We start from the raw sequence: 21,171 nt of genomic DNA on the forward strand, positions 1-21,171 counted from the left end.
AAAGACTGCCATATGTTTCAAAAATGTACGCTGTTTCAGTCTAGCAACCTTTGAAACTAACTTCAGGGTGGCACCATACAAGTTCAGATGTGTGACATGCACCTGGGCATATTTCATCTAGATCTGTAATATTTTTTTTCTCACTTTAAAGAAAAAATTACATAGACATTTAAATTATTTAAATACCTTGAATTAATTATATTTAAAATATAAATACATGTAAAACATTTAAAGCATGCAAAAATCTGTATTTTGAACTTTAAAAAAAGGTAAAAAACTTTGTAGCTTTGTTATGGTACCTGATTATTTCCAATAAATTTAAAAATCACTGGGCCAGTTATATCAAAGTTGATTGTAAATTTCAGCCTCTTGAGCCAGATGCATCCATCACTTAAGGGGGTAGAGTCATTACTGTTGCCAGATCACCTGATTTAACGCAGTTTCCACACTATCTACAGTGATGTTTATAGAAGATAAGTCTTGAAATTACAGAAGGAACTGCTGTAACTACTTGTTACTTAGAATTAAGGTAATTAACTACACTGCTCACATACAATTTGAAATTTAAAAGATGAGCACCAGAAAACATGAACTAAGAGCTGCAGCTTTTGTTGCTCATTGGGAAACACCTGGAGATTCTGGGACATTGCTACATGCAGGAAGTAAAGTACGACCATGTTACACATATTAAAGATGTTCCAAAAACAAGAAAAAGCTATTATCTGCATTCCATCTTTTGGTCTGCATGAGCCTCCCACTGAAATAAATGGGCTACTGAAAGTCCTGTGGAGGAATTTTTAAAAGAAGCCTTCAATTTCAAGACAACAGAAGATCAGAGCAGAACTTAGTTCCAATTTTTACATTTGTCTTTGTCAAAATCAAATAAATATAGCTGAGACCATAAAGAAAAAAAAAAAGATTTGTTCTCACACATGGACACTCCAATGCTGTTGCCTAGAAAAGTTCCCTCCTACTGTGATTTCAAAGTTACTCCTTTAGCAAAATTGGAGTCTATAAAACCCTTCCTATTCAGATCACCACGCTTCCATTTGCGCAAGCTGTCACTAGCAGCAATACAGCTCAGGCATGTCTACATGGCCTAGTGTTGACAAACACAAGCTCATTTTCCCTGTACACTCATTGGCTTTGAACCAGCTGCATTAGTTCAGTAGCTTGCACACAGCTTATCGGCTCAAGCACAGCACTGTGTGAACACAGCTACACAGCTTCCCAGCCAGACGTGGCTTGTGTCCAAGGAGCTCGGAGCACAGGCAAAGAGTGTGGATCTGTCTAAAGCACCCTTACCATGGCAGATGGATGGAGATACACACAAAGAAACTGTGTTTTGCATTTGCTCCATTTACAGCATGTGCCTGTCAGCCAGAGGACAAGATACACTGAGGTCATAATAAAAAAGAAGATGGTTGCCTACCACCACCGCATAATAAAATGCAACAGCTCTTTGCTATGTATTGAAATCCGGTATTATTGAAAGACACAACCATGTTGTAAATACTGGCCGTAAATGTTTTTTTTTTACAGCTCACTGCTGCATATCTGCATTCTAGTAGATGCTAAGTTTATAATTCTCTCACAGGTTCCTTTTTAAACTCTGTGTCTTGACCTGCATTGTCTAGATACTACTCTAGGTTACAGAAATATAATCTTTTAGAACATCAATGTATTTTATAGACAAGCTGCACATTCCTATTCCAAGGCACTTCAAAGAGAGTCTCTGCTAAAATTCAGACATTAAGGCTCTGTGGTATGCTCCAACAGATAACACCCCTAGCTTTCAAAGGACTTCTGTGGAGGTCACCTCTATTGGCAGGCTAGATTCAGTGTACCATGCCAAACACTGGTGTTCAGCTCAGTGAAACTTCTTATCCAGTCCCATCCTCTTGTTCCTTCACTATGCCTTGCAGGGAATGTCACAGTTTTCCTGAGTGACTACGTCTGGAGACTCAAGCCCATTCAACCACTGCTAAGCAGAAGTGGGAGCAAAGATTTGAGCCCCACATCCTGTGATGACACTGATGATACGCTGCTTTGTCCCTTAGTTGTGTTGGCTATACATACCACTGGAAGGTGCACAACATGGATTCTAAAAACATAGCATAGGCATTATTTGGTTGCATACATCGCTGCAACTTACTTTCTTTTTGATATTTTGTTGTAATAACTTGCAATTATACACACAATTTTTAGAAGATTTTATTCGCAGTACATCCAATTTGACTGGATGCCTTTCCTGAAGTGTATTCCCCTTTATCCCTCCCCACTCTCACTCCTAAATTCTGAATCACGATACTGTAATTGTCACTGTCAGATATTTTGACTGTGCTACCACTGTGATTTAGGTGTCTGACATACCAATGTCATATTCTTGCATGAAGCAAGACTGTAAATAAAACCATACCACAGTATATTCACTATGCTTAACACCTCCTCTATCCCAAATTACAAAACTCTTAAAAAAAAAAGTCCACAAGTGACTTACTTTTGCATTCAGGGGACACACAGACAGCGCACTCCTAAAAAGCTGCTCTTCTGACCTCCACTGACTGCTGCGGAGTGCACAGCGCATAACATTGATCAACAAGATTCCAAGTACTGCCACAGCAAGAATTTTCTTAAGGAAAGAGAGATAAGTTAAGAAACAAATAATTCGGTTGAAGCACTTCATCATCAACTTTAATGATTGTTTTGATGGTACCTTTTTCTTGGCTTGCTTACTCAGGAGACTAAATCCATATGTAAACAGAATACAATATCCAATACTGGGGAGGTAGATGACTCTCTCTGCGATAACAAATCCTACTCGGAAGAACAGATTACTTGCAGGAAGAAAAGGGATGATAAGAAATCCAAGTCCCAGTGTAAGAATTCTGCAAGAAACAGTTTCTTAAATTAGCCACAAATCTTAACAAAAGTATGTTTTCCACTTAACTTACAAACTTTTATTTAAATGTTGTAGAAAGATATGCGTATAAAACAGGGCATTCAAAAGCAGCCTTTGAGAGCTACTAACAAAATCAGATTAAATTTCAGTGAGGTTTTGACACTTCATTCCATCAGGCACTTTGGAAATCCTATCTATACTTTCCAGAAAAGCAATATTCATGCTTCTGAGCAAGAAAATAGCTCCATCACACATTGATTACATCATTCCTATTTAAAATACACAGAGAGGAAAGGTAATGGTAAAAACGACCTGTGTATTTTTGGAACTAGTAGGACAGTAACAGGGGGAAAATAGAGGTTAAAGAAGAAACGTAGTAGGTACAAATCCTCCTGCATGTTTTTTTTCCTTACAAATGTATCAAGAGCAGGATCCATTGTGGTTGACTACTTGAAAGTTGCTGTTTCTACAGTCAGCAGAGAGAGACACTCCTCAAGGGCAGCTTCTCTTCCTTGTTTTGGGTATCTGTGTTACCACGAGTAATCCTCAGCAGGTAACTCTTTACGGACCATAAAGAGCCTAGACAACTGAGAAAAGGTGCTTTACTTTTGTAGAGCTGACACAGGGAATATGAACTGCAGGTCTGGGTCAGGTGTTTGTTACAAAGATCACAGGCATGGCAGTCTTCTACCCTAATTTATTACAAATAAATCTCTATATTGTAATGTAGATGTGTCCTAGGCCTTCACTATACTTTTTGTCTTTACTTTTTACTAAATAACTGTTCAACAACATAGGCATTTTTACTAGAAAGTATGACATTACTTATGGCAAGAATTCCACCCCTCTCCAAAATTGATTTTATCTGTGCAAATGAGTATGGGAACTGCAGAAAGGATGGCAGGTGGGATGTTAACATTTGAGGGGATGAGGTGGAAGAGATGAAAGTTAGAATACTGCAGAAAAGAAAATACTCAGTACTCTGAACAGAACTATCTTGTGATTGAGCTTCTTGAAAAACTTTAAAGAACTGAGAAATTAATTATAGATAAAATCCATGGGGATAGACCCTGAAAAGTTGAACAGAAACCCTTAGATAAGACAGACTAGGCTACAATGCACGTTGGGTAAAGCACAAGTTGTTGCCTCAGTAGATATTATGGGTCAGCATTTTTCTAATTGTATAGCCATGGCTAGCATTTCTGCCTCCTTTCAAGGCACATCTCCTCTCTCTCATTATTAAGAGAAGATTCAAGGAGATGATGACTTGTAAGAAACAGGGGCAACAACATTCATAATTTCCCACTCTGTTCTGAGCACATATTACTTTTTACGACCTACAGTGTTAAGGATCTCAAAATGCCATTTCAGGAGAAAAATAAAGCAGCCATCCATACCTCCTCCTCCAACTGTTTCCCATTAGTTCAGTGTACAGTGATGGGCCCAAATTGGCTATAAATATTTATTTGAACTCTATTTGCTAGACACTGCTTCCACTGAATTGTTAGAATTAACAGTAGTGGATTTAACCAAATAATTCTGTACTCAATTCGGCAAGGCATTTAAAATTCATCACTGTCTCTTACCTTCTCTTATGGCTGTCTTCTGAGCACAGAGCTTGGCATATCAGACCAATTAGGCAGAACCAAAGTGCTGCTAGTGCAATTATCCTCCAGTCACTGACGGATTTAATGAGGGGTATGCAGCCCATTGACCAATCAAAACACAGCCACCAGGGACACAACAGCAACCATGCATTCAACGAATAGTAGTAATTATAGTTTATAGCCTGTCAAAAACAAACCAAACATTTATTTGATACTAAACTTAAGGGGGGAACAACTTTAGTTTCTCTGTTATTATTTCCCTTAGCACAAAATATATCTTATACAATAAAGAGGCCTTAAATACTGTTAGACTAGAATTAGTTATGTATTCATTTATTTTACAGCTGTGAAATGAATTTTAATTCTTTTTTTAAAACATAGCTAGGTGCCTCTCCTATTCAGAGCAGGGAAATGCAATTCTTAGCTGTCCAACCAATCTGCACATGTAAAAAGAATAAATCTCCTAAATGAGGAGAAAATCTCAAAATACAGCACCCACTGTCTTCACCCTTCATTCTCCATCTTCAGAAAGAGCCTAAATGCAGAGATATAATGCCAAGACATACTCCAAAAGCACCAGACCAGAACTTTATGCTATTTTCTTCTAGTGTGAAAGAACAGATGAAGAGTCAAACACAGCATGTGGAAAAGGAATGAAACCCAGCGAAAGCTACATCCTTGCATGCATAGGAAAAATAAGGAGAAAATGGATATGCACTTCAATACAGTGTGTGCTAAATTGAATGCAAAGAATATACAAGGTGTGCCATTTTAAAATATTGCAGAAAATCATCACAGCAGCACAAGTGAAGGTGTCTCCTCACACATCTTGCAACTTAAACACTGCCCACTTTATGATTTCCTTGAAGCACAGAAAATTCAATTTGATGACAAAGACAAATGTTCTGAGCTGGCCAGAAAAAAGTAACTTTTTAACTTACCCTCACCAACAGACTGTCTGCAAATGAAGCTGGGTTGTCTACTTCAGTAAAAGCTGGTGGCCCTGTACCCATAATCCTCCAACGTATATAAAGTATACTGGCCCCTCCAGACATTAGGAGAGTTATCCTGAAAAGCAGTCCCTTTCTAAACAGCCCAGAATTCTACAGGAAAGAAAGAAAGTAAAAACCTCTCATACTAAAAACATTATTATGTTCTCTTTCCCACCATATTCACATCTGTTTCACCACCACCTCAGAAAGAAGAGGCTACTCCTGTGCAATTTTAAACTTGACATTTTTATTATTTTTGCAGTTGCTAGGAAGCTCTCAAACTATACTATGCTTTCATAGAAAATTATATTATTGCAAACGTTTTCATTTCCTTCTCAGTACAAAAACTTTATTCAAGAGGTCTCTCTTCTACAAAGCAGCAGCAACTCTACAGCTGATGAAATTTTACACAGCAATTTCTGAAAGGAAAACTTGAGCAGATTATAGCCTTTAGTATACAGCATATTAAATTGATCTACATTTTCTTTTTAAAATGCAGAATGGTTACTTTGCAAACTTTGTTTTAAATAACTATATCCAGTTGACTGCTTATCATGGGAAATTTTTGTCCACTTTTGTCTCTTTAGAGGTAAAATTACATGCATACAAGAGAACTGCCCAGTTGGAAACTGGGAGGAGTTAACTAAAATTAAATTTTCACAATCTCTAACATGATAAAAAAGCTATTGGCAGACAGGCACCCGAATCACTTCAGCCAGGCTAAAATCTTCTACAAAAAATCTACAAGATCTACAAAAAACTGTGGTTCATCTACATTAAGTATTTTATAATATACATAAATATAATAAATATATATAACATATATAATAAGCATTGTAGACTCTAAAGAAGGCAATTCACATAAAACAGAGAGGTGATGTCACAGAAGCTATATTTGACAGACTTTTCCAATTTTTTCTCCATGGAGTTTAATGCTTTTTCTCCAAGCACACATCCCTTCCAGAAATGAAAACACATACCGTAGAGGTTCTTCATGCTTCACCAGCAGAGACTGGAAACAGACTAATAAGTAACTATAACGATAACCCTGTCACGCATTTGAGATGCCAGTCCAAGCTTCCAGCACCCTATCCAGCTACCAAAAGGTAACTCAGATAAGAAATGAAGGACATAGCTTCTTTCTGACCCCCTGTATTACAATGCTGCAGGGCTGCCTTAAGAGTCCTCTGAAGCCTGATGGCTGAAATTCTATGGAGCTTCAACAATTCAATAGAGAAGAAGATAGAAGACGAGTTTTTCTGAAATGACAGATCATTTGGGCCACTTCCCTTTTCAATCTACACATCTTAAGATAAAAGCGTCAGTAAACTACGGATTTTTACATGGAAGAGCTGAATGGTTCCTAACAAATATGGTCATGTGTTCACCAGGATTAGCTTTCCTTTATTCCTACCTTCCTCCCTTTGTTTTATATGCTTCTATTAAGTTTAAAAACCTACCTGATACTTACATGATCAGTTCTATGCCTTCCACAGGAGCAGGCACACTACTTATTGTACTGTGCTGATTAGCACACTGTAGTTATTTAGAAGAACAATATTAGTTATTTCTGAAGACTAAAAAAAAAGAAGGCTTACAGAACAAAGACATGCATAGAATCATAAAATGGTTTAGGTTGGAAGGGACCTTGAACATCATTTAGTTCCAACCCCCCAGCAAGGGTGGGGACACCTCCCGCTAGACCAGGTTGCTCAAAGCCCCATTCAACCTGGTCTTGAACACCTCCAGGGAGGGGGCATCCACAACCTCCCTGGGCAACCTGTTCCAGTGTCTCACCACCCTCACAGTACAGAATTTCTTCCTAACATCTAACCTAAATCTCACCTCTTCCAGTTTAAAACCATTACCCCTCATCCTATCGCTACACACCCTCGTAAAAAGTCCCGCCCCAGCTTTCCTGTAGGCCCCTTCAGGTACTGGAAGGCCAGACCATAAGGTCTCCTCAGAGTCTTCTCTTCTCCAAGCTGAACAGCCCCAACTCTCTCAGCCTTTCTTCACAGGAGAGGTGCTCCAGCCCTCAGATCATTTTTGGGCTTTGGACTTGCTCCAAGTGCTCTTTGTTCTTCCTGTGTTGAGGGCCCCAAAACTGGACACAGTACTCCAGATGGGGTCTCACAAGTGTGGAGTAGAGGGGCAGAAACATCTTCCTTGACCCGCTGGCCACACTTCTTTTGATGCAGCCCAGGACACAGTTGGCTTTCTGGACTGCAAAGACCTTGCACTTGGCCTTTATGAGGTTGGCATGGGCCCACCTCTCAAGCCTGTCAAGGTCCCTCTAGATGGCATCCCTTCCCTCTAGCGTGTGTACCACACCACGCAGCTTGATCTTGTCAGCAAACTTGCTCAGGGTGCACTCAATGCCTCTATCCATGTTGCTGACAAAGATATTAAATAGCACAACACCCTGGCTGAATCTATTTACTCTCTAAAATGATTGAAAAATTAAGTTTAAATGTAATATTCAGATGGGGTTTTAATATTTGTAGTTGACAACTGCAAATCATAAAAGTAACCATAAAATATTTACCTGAATGCCTGAGCATAAAGTTTGTAATGCTAATTTCACACAAATTAGCCTTTGTGCTTAAACGGTTTCTTGCAACTTACACATCTCAGTAACCAAAGTCACTACAACAACGATTACAGGAAAACCATTCCTAAAACATGTTGGGTTTGGAAGAGAATTGTGCTTTAAAGGAAAACCATATAGTGACAATTTACAACTGCCTTATGACAAAGTAACTACACAAAACCTCTTATCCCTGGCTTCATTTTATTTAACACTACATGCAGCTTCTTAAAGGCCAGGTTTCTCAACCCACGACAAAACCTCTTAGTAGACAATTTTAAAAGTGGGAGAAGTGTTATCATCATCATCTTTGTTGTAGAGTTAACTGAAATCTGGCATGAATCTGAAACTTGTCTCAATTCAGAATAAAAAAATAAATCTGCAAGCAAGAGAATTTAAGATCTGCCTTTCAATAAAACCAAACAATCTTGGATACACTTCCACAGAAAGAACAGAACATATTTCGCAGGAAGCAGGAGCTAAAATTTCTTACTTCTATTAAAAGCAATAAAAGAAAAAGGCACATTGAATGTTTTCTTCACCCAGACAAAACTGTTCAAAAGTCACAATACAGAAGCATAATGCTTTGAGCTCTTCATGCTTAAAGAGTAATCTTCCAAAAAGGTTTGACACATTTCAGTGTCATTTGGGTTGGAAGGGAGCTTTAAACAACATCTAGTCCACCCCACCCCACCATAGCTAGGGATATCTTTCATTAGATCAGGTTGCTCAAAGCTCCATCCTACGTGGCTTTGAACACAATCCACAACTTCCCTGGGCAACATGTTTCAGTATCTCACCACCCTCATTGTAAAGAATTCATTACTGGTCAAACCCTGGAACAGGCTTCCTAGAGAGGTGGTTGATGCCCCGAGTCTGTCAGTGTTTAAGAGGCATTTGGACGATGCCCTCAACAACATGCTTTAACTTTCTGTCAGCCCTGAAGTGGTCAGGTAGTTGGACCAGATGATCATTATAGGTCCTTTCCCACAAACCAATTATTCTATCCTATCCAAATCTACCCTCTTTCAGTTTAAAGCCATTGCTCCTTGTCCTGTCACTACCAGTCCTGGTAAAAAGTCTCTCCATCTTTCTTATAAACCCCTTTTATATATTGAAATAAGGTCACCCAGAGCTCTGTCTTCTCCAGTCTGAACAACCCAAACTGTCTCTGCCTTTCTTCATAGGTGAGGGGCTCCAGCCAGCTGACCATTCCTCTGGACACACTCTAACAGGTCCACCCACCCTGAACTGGTCATAGTACTCCATGTGAGGTCTCAGAAGACTGGAGTAAGAGTGGCAGAAATTTGATTCTTGGTGACTATCAATGCTAATATATGAATGCTCTTTTAAACTCCCAAACTACTAGGAACTGTGTCTGGTTTGGTAATTTGTATTCTCACAAAAACAGTGTAACACTTTAGTTGGATTGGCAAGGTAGACATATTTTTTTTACACACTTTTTCAAATATCTGTCTCATTTGAGAATCTGAATAAATTAATCTCTCTTTACTGTGACCAAACTGTATTAAACAACCATTTCAGGCATATAGCTGCTGACCCTGGAGAACTTACTGCATCAAGCAGTCAGCTCTTCCACACTGTATTTTTACTTGAGAGAAGTGTGGAATGGATTTCACTATCAAATGTATTTCTAATGCTATCCCATTACTAATCAGTTGCTGCAAAGATGTCATAGAGATGTCATAGCACATGGCCTTACAAGGCTAACTCAAAAAAATTATTATTTTTTTTAATTCTCAACAACGAAACTGTCAGAAGTTGTATCTTTGTCTTTTGGTACATGACTGGTTGAACGGCCAGAATGAACAATACCTCTGAGGACTCACCTCCAATGACTTGTCTTTATGTAGTAACTTTTGAATAAGCTCCAAAACATTTAGCTTGCTAATGACTAGTGCATCAAACACTGCATTCAAACCCTAAGCAATCAAGAGAAAAACAAGAGTGTAAGACAGAGCAGCTAACAAAAAATGCTTGCTTTTTTTTTTAATACATCAAATTCCACTTCTACCATGAGTTATTGTACAACTTAATTCTGATTCCAAACAAGTAAAGAAAAATGTTGGTAATGATGGCAAAATGGTAAATTTAGAACCTGAGCTCAGATGGGTAGAATATCCACACTACTGTAATGGGAATTCTCCTGTCACATGGAATAATTCTTTGGGGAATACTGTGTGCCAGCAAGCTAGACCCCATATGCATGGCAGTAACAGTATTCTGCTCTCCATCTTCTTTCTGAAATGTTCCACAGCATAAATGCAGCAGTCAAAAGGTAAGGCTCCTGTCAATAAGGTGGAGCTTCTTTAGGCTTTCTGCTTATTTTTTGCTGTGTAGTATGGTACCTTTGGACTGTCAGGTTTCAAAAATACTAATTTTAAAGGGTACATCAATTGTCACAAAAAACAGCCTTAGAAAGATGTAACAGAGGTATCAGGCTTGCTTTTCTTTCAAATACACCAATATATACAATAGAAGCTATTTAAAAAAAAAAAAAAAAGAAAAGCTCTATGTGACATCAGCCACTATACATAAAACTAGAGCATATTCAGATTTAGCATTTCAGGTGTCTGATTTGGTCACCGAAAACAAACTTTACCCAACATACTACTTCACTGAAGTAATAAAAAGCGAGAGCACAATGAATATTAACTATAGCTGTTTGCATAGACAGATCCTTAAATAAAGGACAGAAGGAAATGAGATTCAGTATTAGAAATGCATAAATAGTGGCCTTACTTTTAATTACACTATTCAAAAAGCAAAATGGTGGAGCTTTTAACAAAAACACTCTCCTCCAGCCACATCTTTGTCCATAACCTTTCAACAAGAGGTTTGTAGGCCTGTTATCTCAACGACTACCTTCAAAAACAAGGTGAAGGAACATGATATGCATTGAAACTAACACTGTAAATATTTTTTTATTTTGCAAGTAATTAACAGATATATGCATGCTGCTTACAAAAGACAAAATGAAGATTTCTAACAGATCAGCAGGGTCACAATCAAGACAGATCTACTAGAATACTGCTTTTTGTCAACATAAACTAGTTTTCTGAATGGAACAAAACAGTGTGCATACAATTAGCTGCAAAGAAGATTCATCTTTGTAGGCTTTACAATTGCACCTCATAGATGCTGAGGTAAAAATTCAGTCAATAAAAGGATTCTTACCAGTATCGTAATTCCTTGTTCTTTGCACAGCATGGCTATTGCACCTAGGATAACACTCACCAGCACCCAGAATATAGAAAAATTATGTCCTTCTTTATCTGTCAAATTAGAGCATGCCATAACATTAGGTTTATACATTTAAAGATAAAGTTAGAAATCTAAATTTAAATTAGAATTTAAAAAACATACAGCATTTAATCTCAATCTTTTCTACCAGTCAAGATCTGGATACACAGACTTCTTAGCAGAGGGCACTTCCAATATGCTGGCATTTGTGCCTTTATTGCAGTCATTTTCTATTCTCAGAGACGTTAGAAGCCTTCTTATTTGCTAGACATTTTGCCCAGATTGATTAGAATGGCAGAAGCTTCACATAGTTTCCACAATACATCATCCGCAAAGGTTAATTCCCAATATTTAGACACATTTGTCATCCTTAGCTAGAGCTCTGTCATTACTGACCACTGTCTTCCAAGCTACCACAAGAGCAAGAAATTCTTTCTAATGGTTACACATGAGGTCTCACACAGGCAAACTGTTTTAACTGTAGTCTAATCTACAAAGGCACAATGAGCTGCTTCTCCAGGGCTGCTGCATTTAGTAAGTACCTCATGTCATTTCATTAGCACTGCAATGGAATGCCATGGAGCTCAAATTTCAGCATCTGTGCGGAGAAGCAGTTAGTTCTTGCACTCAGAAAGCAGAAGCAGTTTTACAGCAGGGTAAGGAACTCTGGGGTTAAGAGATCAAGAGTAAAGAATCTTTAAAGAGACTGCACCATGTACTGGGCACTACAAGCAGGCATTTCTGAAATTTATATAACAGTAAGCCCTACTTCAGCCAAGGTACACACACACAGCACATGGGTACTTCACATAAAAACATGTCTATCACAACCTCTACTCCACAGGTGAAAGGAACAGAGGGAATCACTCTTCTCATTCACAGGCAGCTTCTTGATTTAAGCAACATGGGCTCTACAGGCATCACAAGAGCCAATCTTTGACTTGGCACGTGAAAAAAAAAAGTTGAACTCTACCTTCACTGACTGAATCAATTTCCTACTTTCCTCATTCTCCAAAGCAGTTATTCTCTACTGCTAATGGAGCTTTGACCCTCAGTACTTCAAACAGATCTGCAGCAATGGTCTATGGTAAGGGTAAATAGCAGAGTTAAGATAATTTCACCAGAAGTAGGCACCTACACCTAAGCTAGTATATTAGGCTTTCCTTCTAATTTGTTGAGAGAAGTGGACATCTTCACAAATTAAGTCACTGTGGTGGTGCAGACTGTTTCCTCCACCCCTTCCTTCCCCTGCCACCAGCCATGTTGCGATGTCAGGACCAGCCAACATTGTTCTTGTAATTACAAGTGCAGTGGGCTGGAACAACCTGGCACTTCCTGATACTGCCAGCTGATGCAGTGAGTTGAGACAATTGTGGTACCTTCTCTCCTGGGTACAAGTACAGTGATTTAGGACAATTAGGCACGCCCTAACTGTACCTGAAACTGATGTTGCCTGGGAAACATACCCCAAACTCCTCCTGTCTGCATCACAGCCCATTCTGAAAGGTGCCAAGATTACATGACTAGAATTATGGCCACAATAAAAAAGTATTGACTGAAGTCAATCATCATGTAATCCTATAAACAGCAATCCTAAATGAGGCCTTGTGTGCTCTCTGTGATTGCAAGCTATGACCCAGTATCTCTCCGAGTTGGGATGCTTCTCAGGATGGATTTTATGAGGGTCACAGATTGTCTGCTGGTAGGTGCCATTGAAGGAAAAGACTGAGTAATTCACTGTAATTGGATTTTGCAAAGTTTAATCATAGGTTAACCTCTGTGCTTGTGTGTATGCGATTTGATTTAGGAAACTGTTGAATCTTTAACTAAGTTGCTGTGTTGATTATAACAGATTGTTGACTATTGGCTGATTAATTGTTGCTAGAAAATCAACAATCTAAGCTTGTAATTTATGGTAATAGTGTTAATAAATCTTAAACTGCTCCTACCTCAAAGTTGTAATGGATTCATAGCTGAATGGATCCACTGAATATGAATGAATGGATGCCACTGAAATGCCTGTATCTAATTCCCTTAGACATAAACCATTGAGCAAGTTTGGGACTAAGTGTGGATCGAACCTCACCTAGAATCTGCTCTGAGAAGGAGTGTAGAAAGCAAGAGGGTCCACTCTGAACCTTGTGACTCAAGAGAAGGGCCTCCAATACTCTTTCATCCCTGATCTATGTGTAAATCATTCCAGCTTAATTCTAACTTGACTTTCCTTTGTATGTTCCATCCATACAGTCAGTAATAGAGTTAACCTTACCATTGGACTCTTAAATCACGCTTTTACAAATTTCGTATTAAAATCACTTTTGAGAATATCTTTGATGGTGATTCTTTAAGTGACTGAAATCTCTAACCTTCAACAGTTACCTAACTGAATGCAGTTGTCCACCTTTCAGAGAAGCAAACCTTTCCTCTCTCTTCACTGATTATACAGGAAAACTAGTATACTAGCTCAGGTATTGTTGGGTTACCATAATGACAAGTGTGAAAATGATCTGCTGACTTTGGCCTCCTCTCTCATTTTGAGGCAAACTACTTCTTTTGTGACAGAGTGCATAAGTTTTCATAAAAATATGTAGAAGAACAGGTTTTGAGGTTGCTTCTAGCACCACTCCTTTCTTGCCTAAGTCTTAAAGCTTCAACAGAGTGAATATTAAGATGTTTGAGATTCATCACTGCAATACCTAGTAGGCATTTGTTGTTCTCCCTCCACTCCAAATTATATCCTTACAGGTGAGGTAGGACTTAACATCAGAGTTGCAGATGTTATAAAATTGAAATAAAGCCTTCTGAAGGGAAGAAGTCTTACATATCTCAACAATACAAAGCAAAACATGGAAATACAAAATACATAATGACTAAAGAAATGTTGCAACTGAAAAACAATGCAATAAGAAATTGCCATCCCACATTAATTATACAGAACAACAACTGATGGCTACAATTCACAAAGGAAAGGGCTTCAACACTTTTTCTAAGAGTATTGCAAAGAATAAAAGGAATTAATCCTAAACACATCCTTTGAAGGAGCTCTTCAATTCTTCAGACTCTGCAGTACAACAGACTGTTCAGCCAGTTCTTGAAAATCAGTTCTGTTTTGTTTTCTTTTTTTTTTTTCTCTTTTTTAATGTAGAAATAAACTCTGAGACAGTGCAAAGGTGGAAGGCAAAGTAATTGACTGCATTCACAAAAATGACAGTCATTCTTAGTAAGTGTATAAGGGAGAACAGTGAACAAAACCAATGTACTTTACTGAGTTTACTGAAGTATAGCTCCTTCAACCCAGGGATTTCTTCTTCCCAGAATCAAATACTGGCTGAAAGAAGTCAGGGCAACCAAGCACTTGTCAGAGAAGCAGTACTCAGTACAGAAACACAAACTATCTTAACATGGAAGATAGTAGGAAGTACATATACTGAGAGACTAGATGGCAATTCACAAATGCTTTGATGATTTAAAATTTAAGAGTAATAGGAAAAAAGGAACTAGGTCAAATTTTCGAGTGTAACAGCAGCACAACTGTTATCAACACAAACTCAGAAAGGTCACATCACAAAATGAGAAAATGTAAGGTATGTAAAGAACAAAATTCACAATTCCATACATTTATTGGTAAGAAGAGGTGCAGCAAGGAAGGAGTTGTTCCAGTACTCAGTGGGAAAGCAAATGGATAATGCCAACAAAATATAAGAGTTCTGTGCCTTTTTGATTCATTTTTTTCACAAAGAGGTCAGCTGCAATCAGATGGCAAGCACAACATGAGCAGAAAGGGAGAAAGAACAAAAAATAGTGAACTACAAGATGTAGAATTTACAGAAAAGTTTTAAACAGATAAACTACAACAGTTAGTTAAATTTACTACGGGTCCTATACAGCCCAGAGTAATCTGAACTGTTACCTCTGAGAAATCATGAAAAACAGAAGCTTGAAAGAAATTAAAAGAATGCCTACACGTCAAGTTTTAAAAAGGAAATGAGATGTGAAAGGATAAGCTAAACTGATCAGTCAAAATTACCTGGAAAGCAAAACACTTAGACAAAATATCTTCTAGGTGACCCTCTAAAAGATAAAATGTGTGAAAGGATCTGATTGTTTGCCAAAGACATATTTTAGCCATTTATTCTGACTTGGACAGAAAAAGAAAGGGCCTTCCTGATGAAAGCAAACCTGTAAACATCCCATACCTTCACTTCACAAAGGCACAAAAATACCCCTGGAGACAGTTTGAAATATATTTTAAAAAATATGAGCTGTATGAAGTTGTTAGAGAATGGGTACAAATAAGAACTGGAAAACTACACTAAGAGTCTAGCTCACTGTGAAAAATGTGAAGATGTATTCTGAATTTGGTCTTTCCTTCATCTGGTTTTAAGAGATAATTTTAAAAATTTGGATGATGGAATAAGGAATATGATTCATAAGTCCAGAGGTGCTGTCAGGCTGCAAAGGCCATGAAGCATACTAAGAGGTCAGAATTCAATTGAAAAACTGCAGAAATGGACTAACAAAAAAAACCCTAATAACTGAATCTCACTTAATGGACACACATTTGAAGCTGTGCAGAAACAGGCTTGTCTTCTTGTGAAAATCCCAAGTTTCAGAAGCCAGGAATGTCTCAACATGTCAAGTGTAGCCAAGTTTACATATGGAATTTCAAAGATGGTAAAAGCACTCAGCAAAAGATAATCAATAATGAGGAACCCATGAGGAGGATTTTATGGGAGTGAGTGTCAAAGGCCTGGACTATAGTAAGGCCTTTGACACAATCTCCCATAAGAGGCAGCTGATGTACACATTGGTTGAGTAGACAGTGAGGTAGAATGAAAATTGGGTGAATGGCCAGACCCAGAGTGTGATCAGTGGCACAAAGTCTAATTGGATGCCAGTAACTACCAGCGTACCTCAGGGGTCAATACTGGCTTCAGTCCTGTTTAACATCTTCATTAATGACCTGGATGATGGGGCAGAGTGGACCTCAGCTAGTTTGCAGATGACACCAAACTGGGAGGAGTGGCTGATATGCCAGAGGTACCTTGACAGGCTGGAGAAATGGGCTGGTAGGAATCTCATGCAGTTCAAAAAGGAGAACTCTAAAATCCTGCACCTGAAGAGGAACAATCCCAGGCACAGAATATGCTGGGGCCACTCAACTGGAAAGCAGTTTGGCAGAAAAGCACCTGAGGGTCCTGATGGACACCAAGCTGAACAAGAGCCAGCAATGTGCCTTTGCAGGGAAGTGGAGTAATGGTATTAGATATTAGACAAAATATTGCCGGCAGGCCATGGGAAAAGTTCCTTCTACTTCCTTCTACTCTGCACTGATGAGGCCACACCTGGAGTCTTATATCGAGTTCTGGGCTCCCCAGGACACAAGAGCCCTGGACATATTCAAGTGAGTTTAATGAATGGCCAGGAAGGTGATGAAGGGACTGGAGCATATCTCTTCTGAGGAGAGGCTAAGACAGCTAGGACTGTTCTGCCTGGAGAAGGCTCAGAGGGATCTCATCAGGGCACATAAATACCTGACAGGAGGGTGCAAACAGGATGGAGCCAGGGTCTTTTCAGTGGTGCCCAGTGACAGGACCAGAGGCAATAAACTGAAACACAGGACATTTCCTCCGAACATAAGAAAACATTTTTTTTACTGAGAGGGTGACTGAACAGTGGCACAGGTTGCCCGTATTGGTTATGAAGCCGCCATCCTTGGAAATATTAAAAAGCAGTCTGCACATGGTCCCAGACAACGCATTCTGGGTGACCCTGCTTGAGCAGGTTAGCTCAGGTGATCTCCAGAGATCCTTTCCAAACTCAACCATTCTGTGATTCCAAGATCAAGGCAGGAGCCAGGCACACCAAAGGGTTAATGCTCTAGCCTCCTGCTTTTTGCAGTCCATGGGAGAAACAGAAGCCAGGCACGGAAAAAGGATGCTTAACATACTGGTCCTCTGCTTTTTACATTCCACTTTCCTCCTATGTTGGCTTGTGGCCCTCAGAAGGGAGGAATCACATCTAGCACCAAGTGCCTCAAAAGTACACACTCCTCAAAACCAAACCTCAAAACTCTGTTCCTTTCCTTTCTTTTGCAGTCTCATAAGGTAAATAAAGTCAGAGATAGAATTCTCATATTATGACATTTCATTGGTGATTAAACTTCAAAGAGAAAGAATTTCAATTAAGAAACATGTTATCTCGTGCTTGCTCCTGGGTGAATACACACACACTCCACTCCCACTGCCCCCAACTGCAGAAATCTCAGTAAACTAGGTTGGAAAAAGAGATACAAAAGACCATCATTCAGCAATACCTTCAATATTTATTTTTTTAAAAGTAATTTGAAAATATAAAGCACTGCATAAGTGCTAATTATTATAATGAAATACACACATGCCAACAGAAGTAATCAGGCTAACAAAGCACATTCCTCTAATATGGTGCTGCTTCCCATCAGAAAAATCTTGTGTCAGAAAATGAAACCAATCTTTCATTGGCACCTGTGCCTGGTTGAAACTGGTACACCATACTGTGAGTGGGCATTGTGCCACTCTAACAGATGGACAAAATTGTAAGCGTGCCAAAGAAACAGTACTTACTGCCTTTTTTTTTTTTCTTAAGCTAGAAAAATACAGTGTTTCTATACAAAACCAAGAAGGGTTGCTCAGATACTCCTTCTTTAGGAGTACACTAAGTCTGAAAGGTTGAGGGGTTCAATGAAATACCTACATAAACCATAAACAAGCCAGGAGGCTTAAATATAATCCACTGGTAAAATTAACTTAAGCCTAAGATCTCCTTGTATCTCTCCAAATGTATACACTACTGCAGCTCAGGTCATTGTTTCACTTAAGAATGAAGTTAGAATAGCAAATGCCATTCATAAACATATCCAAGCCTCTCAAACTCATGACATTATTGCCTACAGAGTAAAGGGATCATCTATCCCTGAATTACATCATCTCAGACACAAAAAAATTAGCACAAATTCCAAAAAACAAAGTTTGTTTCTCCTCTACCCACTAAAATATTAAAATTGTTAGGTTTTTTACATACAACTATTCCCTTCTGATGTCTTTAAATATGAGCAGTAGGGCACACAGTTAAAAAATCAGGACTGACATGTTTAATATTAGTATATACCTCTTGTCCAACTCGAAAATAGCTAAAAAATTCCCCATACTTAACAATCATCTCTTTCACACACGAGACAAGCATTTCCAGTCTATAGGAAAATCTCTGTAACACAAACCTCCAGTATTCACATAACTCATCTCTACAGTCTACTTTGCATGATTTATTAAATTAGCAATGAGCCAATAGATGATTAATGGGTGACTATACAGAACAAAGCAAAAGAGAAACACACAACCATTTTTAGAAGTCATAGCATATGAGCAGACAGCTCATCCCCTATTTAAGATCCAGGCCAATATTATTCACATGAAGCAAACCATGAACTCATCATTTTATATCACTTGGAGATCACCAACGCAGATGGCAAACACATGCAACTGGGTCACTATCAAAGTTGAAGACGAAGGCAAAATGAATACTACAGCAGTTTTAAATCACCTTGAGAATTCCCAGAAAGCTGCATTAAAATTCAACAAAGTTCATAACCCACAATTCCCTTCAGAACATACCTAAACAGTTGTCAGCTCTTGCTGTCTCCAAAGCCTATGCAGTGGATTTGTCCCCACAGTTGTGTTTTAAAACAGGACAGAATGAGAACAGATTATTTCCTTGCAAATATAATTGTTGTCCTTTCAAAGACGGTAACATGAAAAACTGTATATTGGAAAAAAGTATCAGAATTTTTAAGTTCATAAGACATAATTTAAGTTCATAAGCCTACATAGCATGTTAAATGCTGATACTTAAAAAAAAAAAATTCAATGCTACAGATTCTGGTTAAAAGAAACTGTCTAACAAAAAATAATCCACCAAAGCCACAAATAAACCACATCAGGCAAACAAGCTGCAGAACATCTTGAGCTTTATGAAGCCCATTGTCTTCCTCTGGAAGTTTTTCAGTCTGACACTAATTTTTCTGATCTCCTGATTGTTTTCAGTACTACATATCCTTTCCTCTCAGTATACCCAAGTCCTCCTCAGACATTGTATGAGTCCTTATTCCCAAGCCATTCACTTAGACATTAGATGAAAACAAGCATTAGCCAGTCTCTCTTCTACAACTTTTGTCTCCTTTATAGAAGGCCAATAATGACAACTACATCTACGCTAGTGACAAAAAGATTTCCAGAACTCAGCTGTACACAAACCTCCCATTGCCTTGCTGCAAGAATAGTCAAACTCTTTATGAAAGGCTTTGATAATCTGTCTGATAGTAGTATTAGGATGCTGCTGGTGACAAAACAGTGTATCTTACTGAGGACACAATCATAACAGCATCATCAACTCAAGCTTTTTCAGTGTTCATTTTACTCTGACACGCAAGAGTTCATCTGTAAAAGCCAACTGTCATCAAACATGTTTTGATAACTGTATTCAAAAGACAATACAAATACCATCCACAAATCTGAAGGCCTCAGAGTTGTACCATCTTTTAACTACTCCAAAAGAGCCATGCTACCAGGCATCTATTAATAACAATTAAAAAAATTGACCTTTGATAGTTCTTCTCTTACTGCTTGTAAAAAAACTTGTGATCATACATGTGACAGCCAAAACCAGAAACAAGGACACATGCAGTTGGCTTAGGATTTAGGGTCATGCTTGCCTTTAACATATAAAAATCTAGCAAGGCAAAAGGAAATAGGATGTTAGAACAAACTGGTGTATCCAACTTTTCTGCAGTATCATCACAAAGCAGCTTTATTTGATGAGAAACATAAGCCTTACAAAATTGAATGCACAGAAGGTTTTTTGGTTGTTTTCTCCCTCTCTTTCTTACTAACAAAGACTGTTTCGCAAAGATAAATTACTGTCTTGGTCTCACGTAGAAAGTGATGCAATATCAACTCTTAGCTTGGACTAGAACTATCAATGTGCACTGGTGGTATCGCAGACTTTCACAATCTTGTGGATTTGCCAGCAGAAGAAAAACATTCTGAGAGAAGAAAGGGTATTTTTATTTTGCTGCTTAGGAGATACTGTTTAAATCTGTTCTTTAAACTATAACGGCTTATTTTTAAAATGCTTGTTCTTTATATTCAGAATGAGATCAGCTTATACTTGGGACTAAGACACTTTTTGCTGTCTTAGATTCCCTCAGCCTGTGCAGAATCAAACTCAGCTAGACTCAGATAAAAAAGGTCTTTAATCTTTATTTATCCTATTATTTGTGAATGGCTAGGAGAACTCTTCATCAAAGAAGGAAATTCATACTAACAAATTGGAGGTATCCAAGGGTAAAACTTATTTTCTTTATTACAAAAAAGACACTGAAAAGTCATACTCTACTACAGCCACTACACCCTATTTGGTTGCCTTTTCCTAAAGCCTTTCATACATAGAATCACAGAACAGTCCAGGTTGGAAAGGGCCTTGTCGCAAGCCAGTACCGGGGGGCTACCGGCCCACAGGCCTCCAAAGATAATTTGGTCCAAACTTTCGTGCGAAAGAGAGCCTAAATGAAATTACCTAGCACCCTGCTCAATTGCGTCTTGAAAATCTCCAGCAATAGGGAGTTTGCCACATCTCTAGAGAGGTTGCTCCCATGATTTATTGTTCTTGCTGTAAAAAATGTCTTTCTTATATCAAGGTGAAATCTCCCTCAGTGAAACTTGTACCCATTACCCCTTGTCTTCTCCATGTGGCTCCTTGTGAAGAACAAGCCTCCATTCTCTC

The 21,171-nt window shown here is 38.5% G+C and overlaps 1 protein-coding gene across 9 annotated transcripts in view; it reads right to left on the reverse strand.

The window, feature by feature from the left end:
• TMTC4 (transmembrane O-mannosyltransferase targeting cadherins 4) overlaps nucleotides 1-21,171 on the reverse strand; it is an 88,054-nt gene that overhangs the window by 51,060 nt on the left and 15,823 nt on the right. For 6 of the 9 annotated variants that reach the window (XM_051630447.1, XM_051630457.1, XM_051630479.1 and 3 more), the window contains 6 exons: nucleotides 11,290-11,387; nucleotides 9,942-10,034; nucleotides 5,451-5,612; nucleotides 4,489-4,691; nucleotides 2,717-2,888; nucleotides 2,501-2,632 (listed from right to left, as the gene is read on the reverse strand). In XM_051630447.1, the coding sequence (XP_051486407.1) occupies nucleotides 2,501-2,632; nucleotides 2,717-2,888; nucleotides 4,489-4,691; nucleotides 5,451-5,612; nucleotides 9,942-10,034; nucleotides 11,290-11,387 (860 nt within the window). The remainder of the gene's footprint in view (nucleotides 1-2,500; nucleotides 2,633-2,716; nucleotides 2,889-4,488; nucleotides 4,692-5,450; nucleotides 5,613-9,941; nucleotides 10,035-11,289; nucleotides 11,388-21,171) is intronic. The other 3 variants (XM_051630465.1, XM_051630473.1, XM_051630486.1) reach the window with 3 other exon arrangements.

Source organism: Apus apus, chromosome 1 (assembly GCF_020740795.1).
Source record: "Apus apus isolate bApuApu2 chromosome 1, bApuApu2.pri.cur, whole genome shotgun sequence".
Lineage (NCBI taxonomy): Eukaryota > Metazoa > Chordata > Aves > Apodiformes > Apodidae > Apus > Apus apus.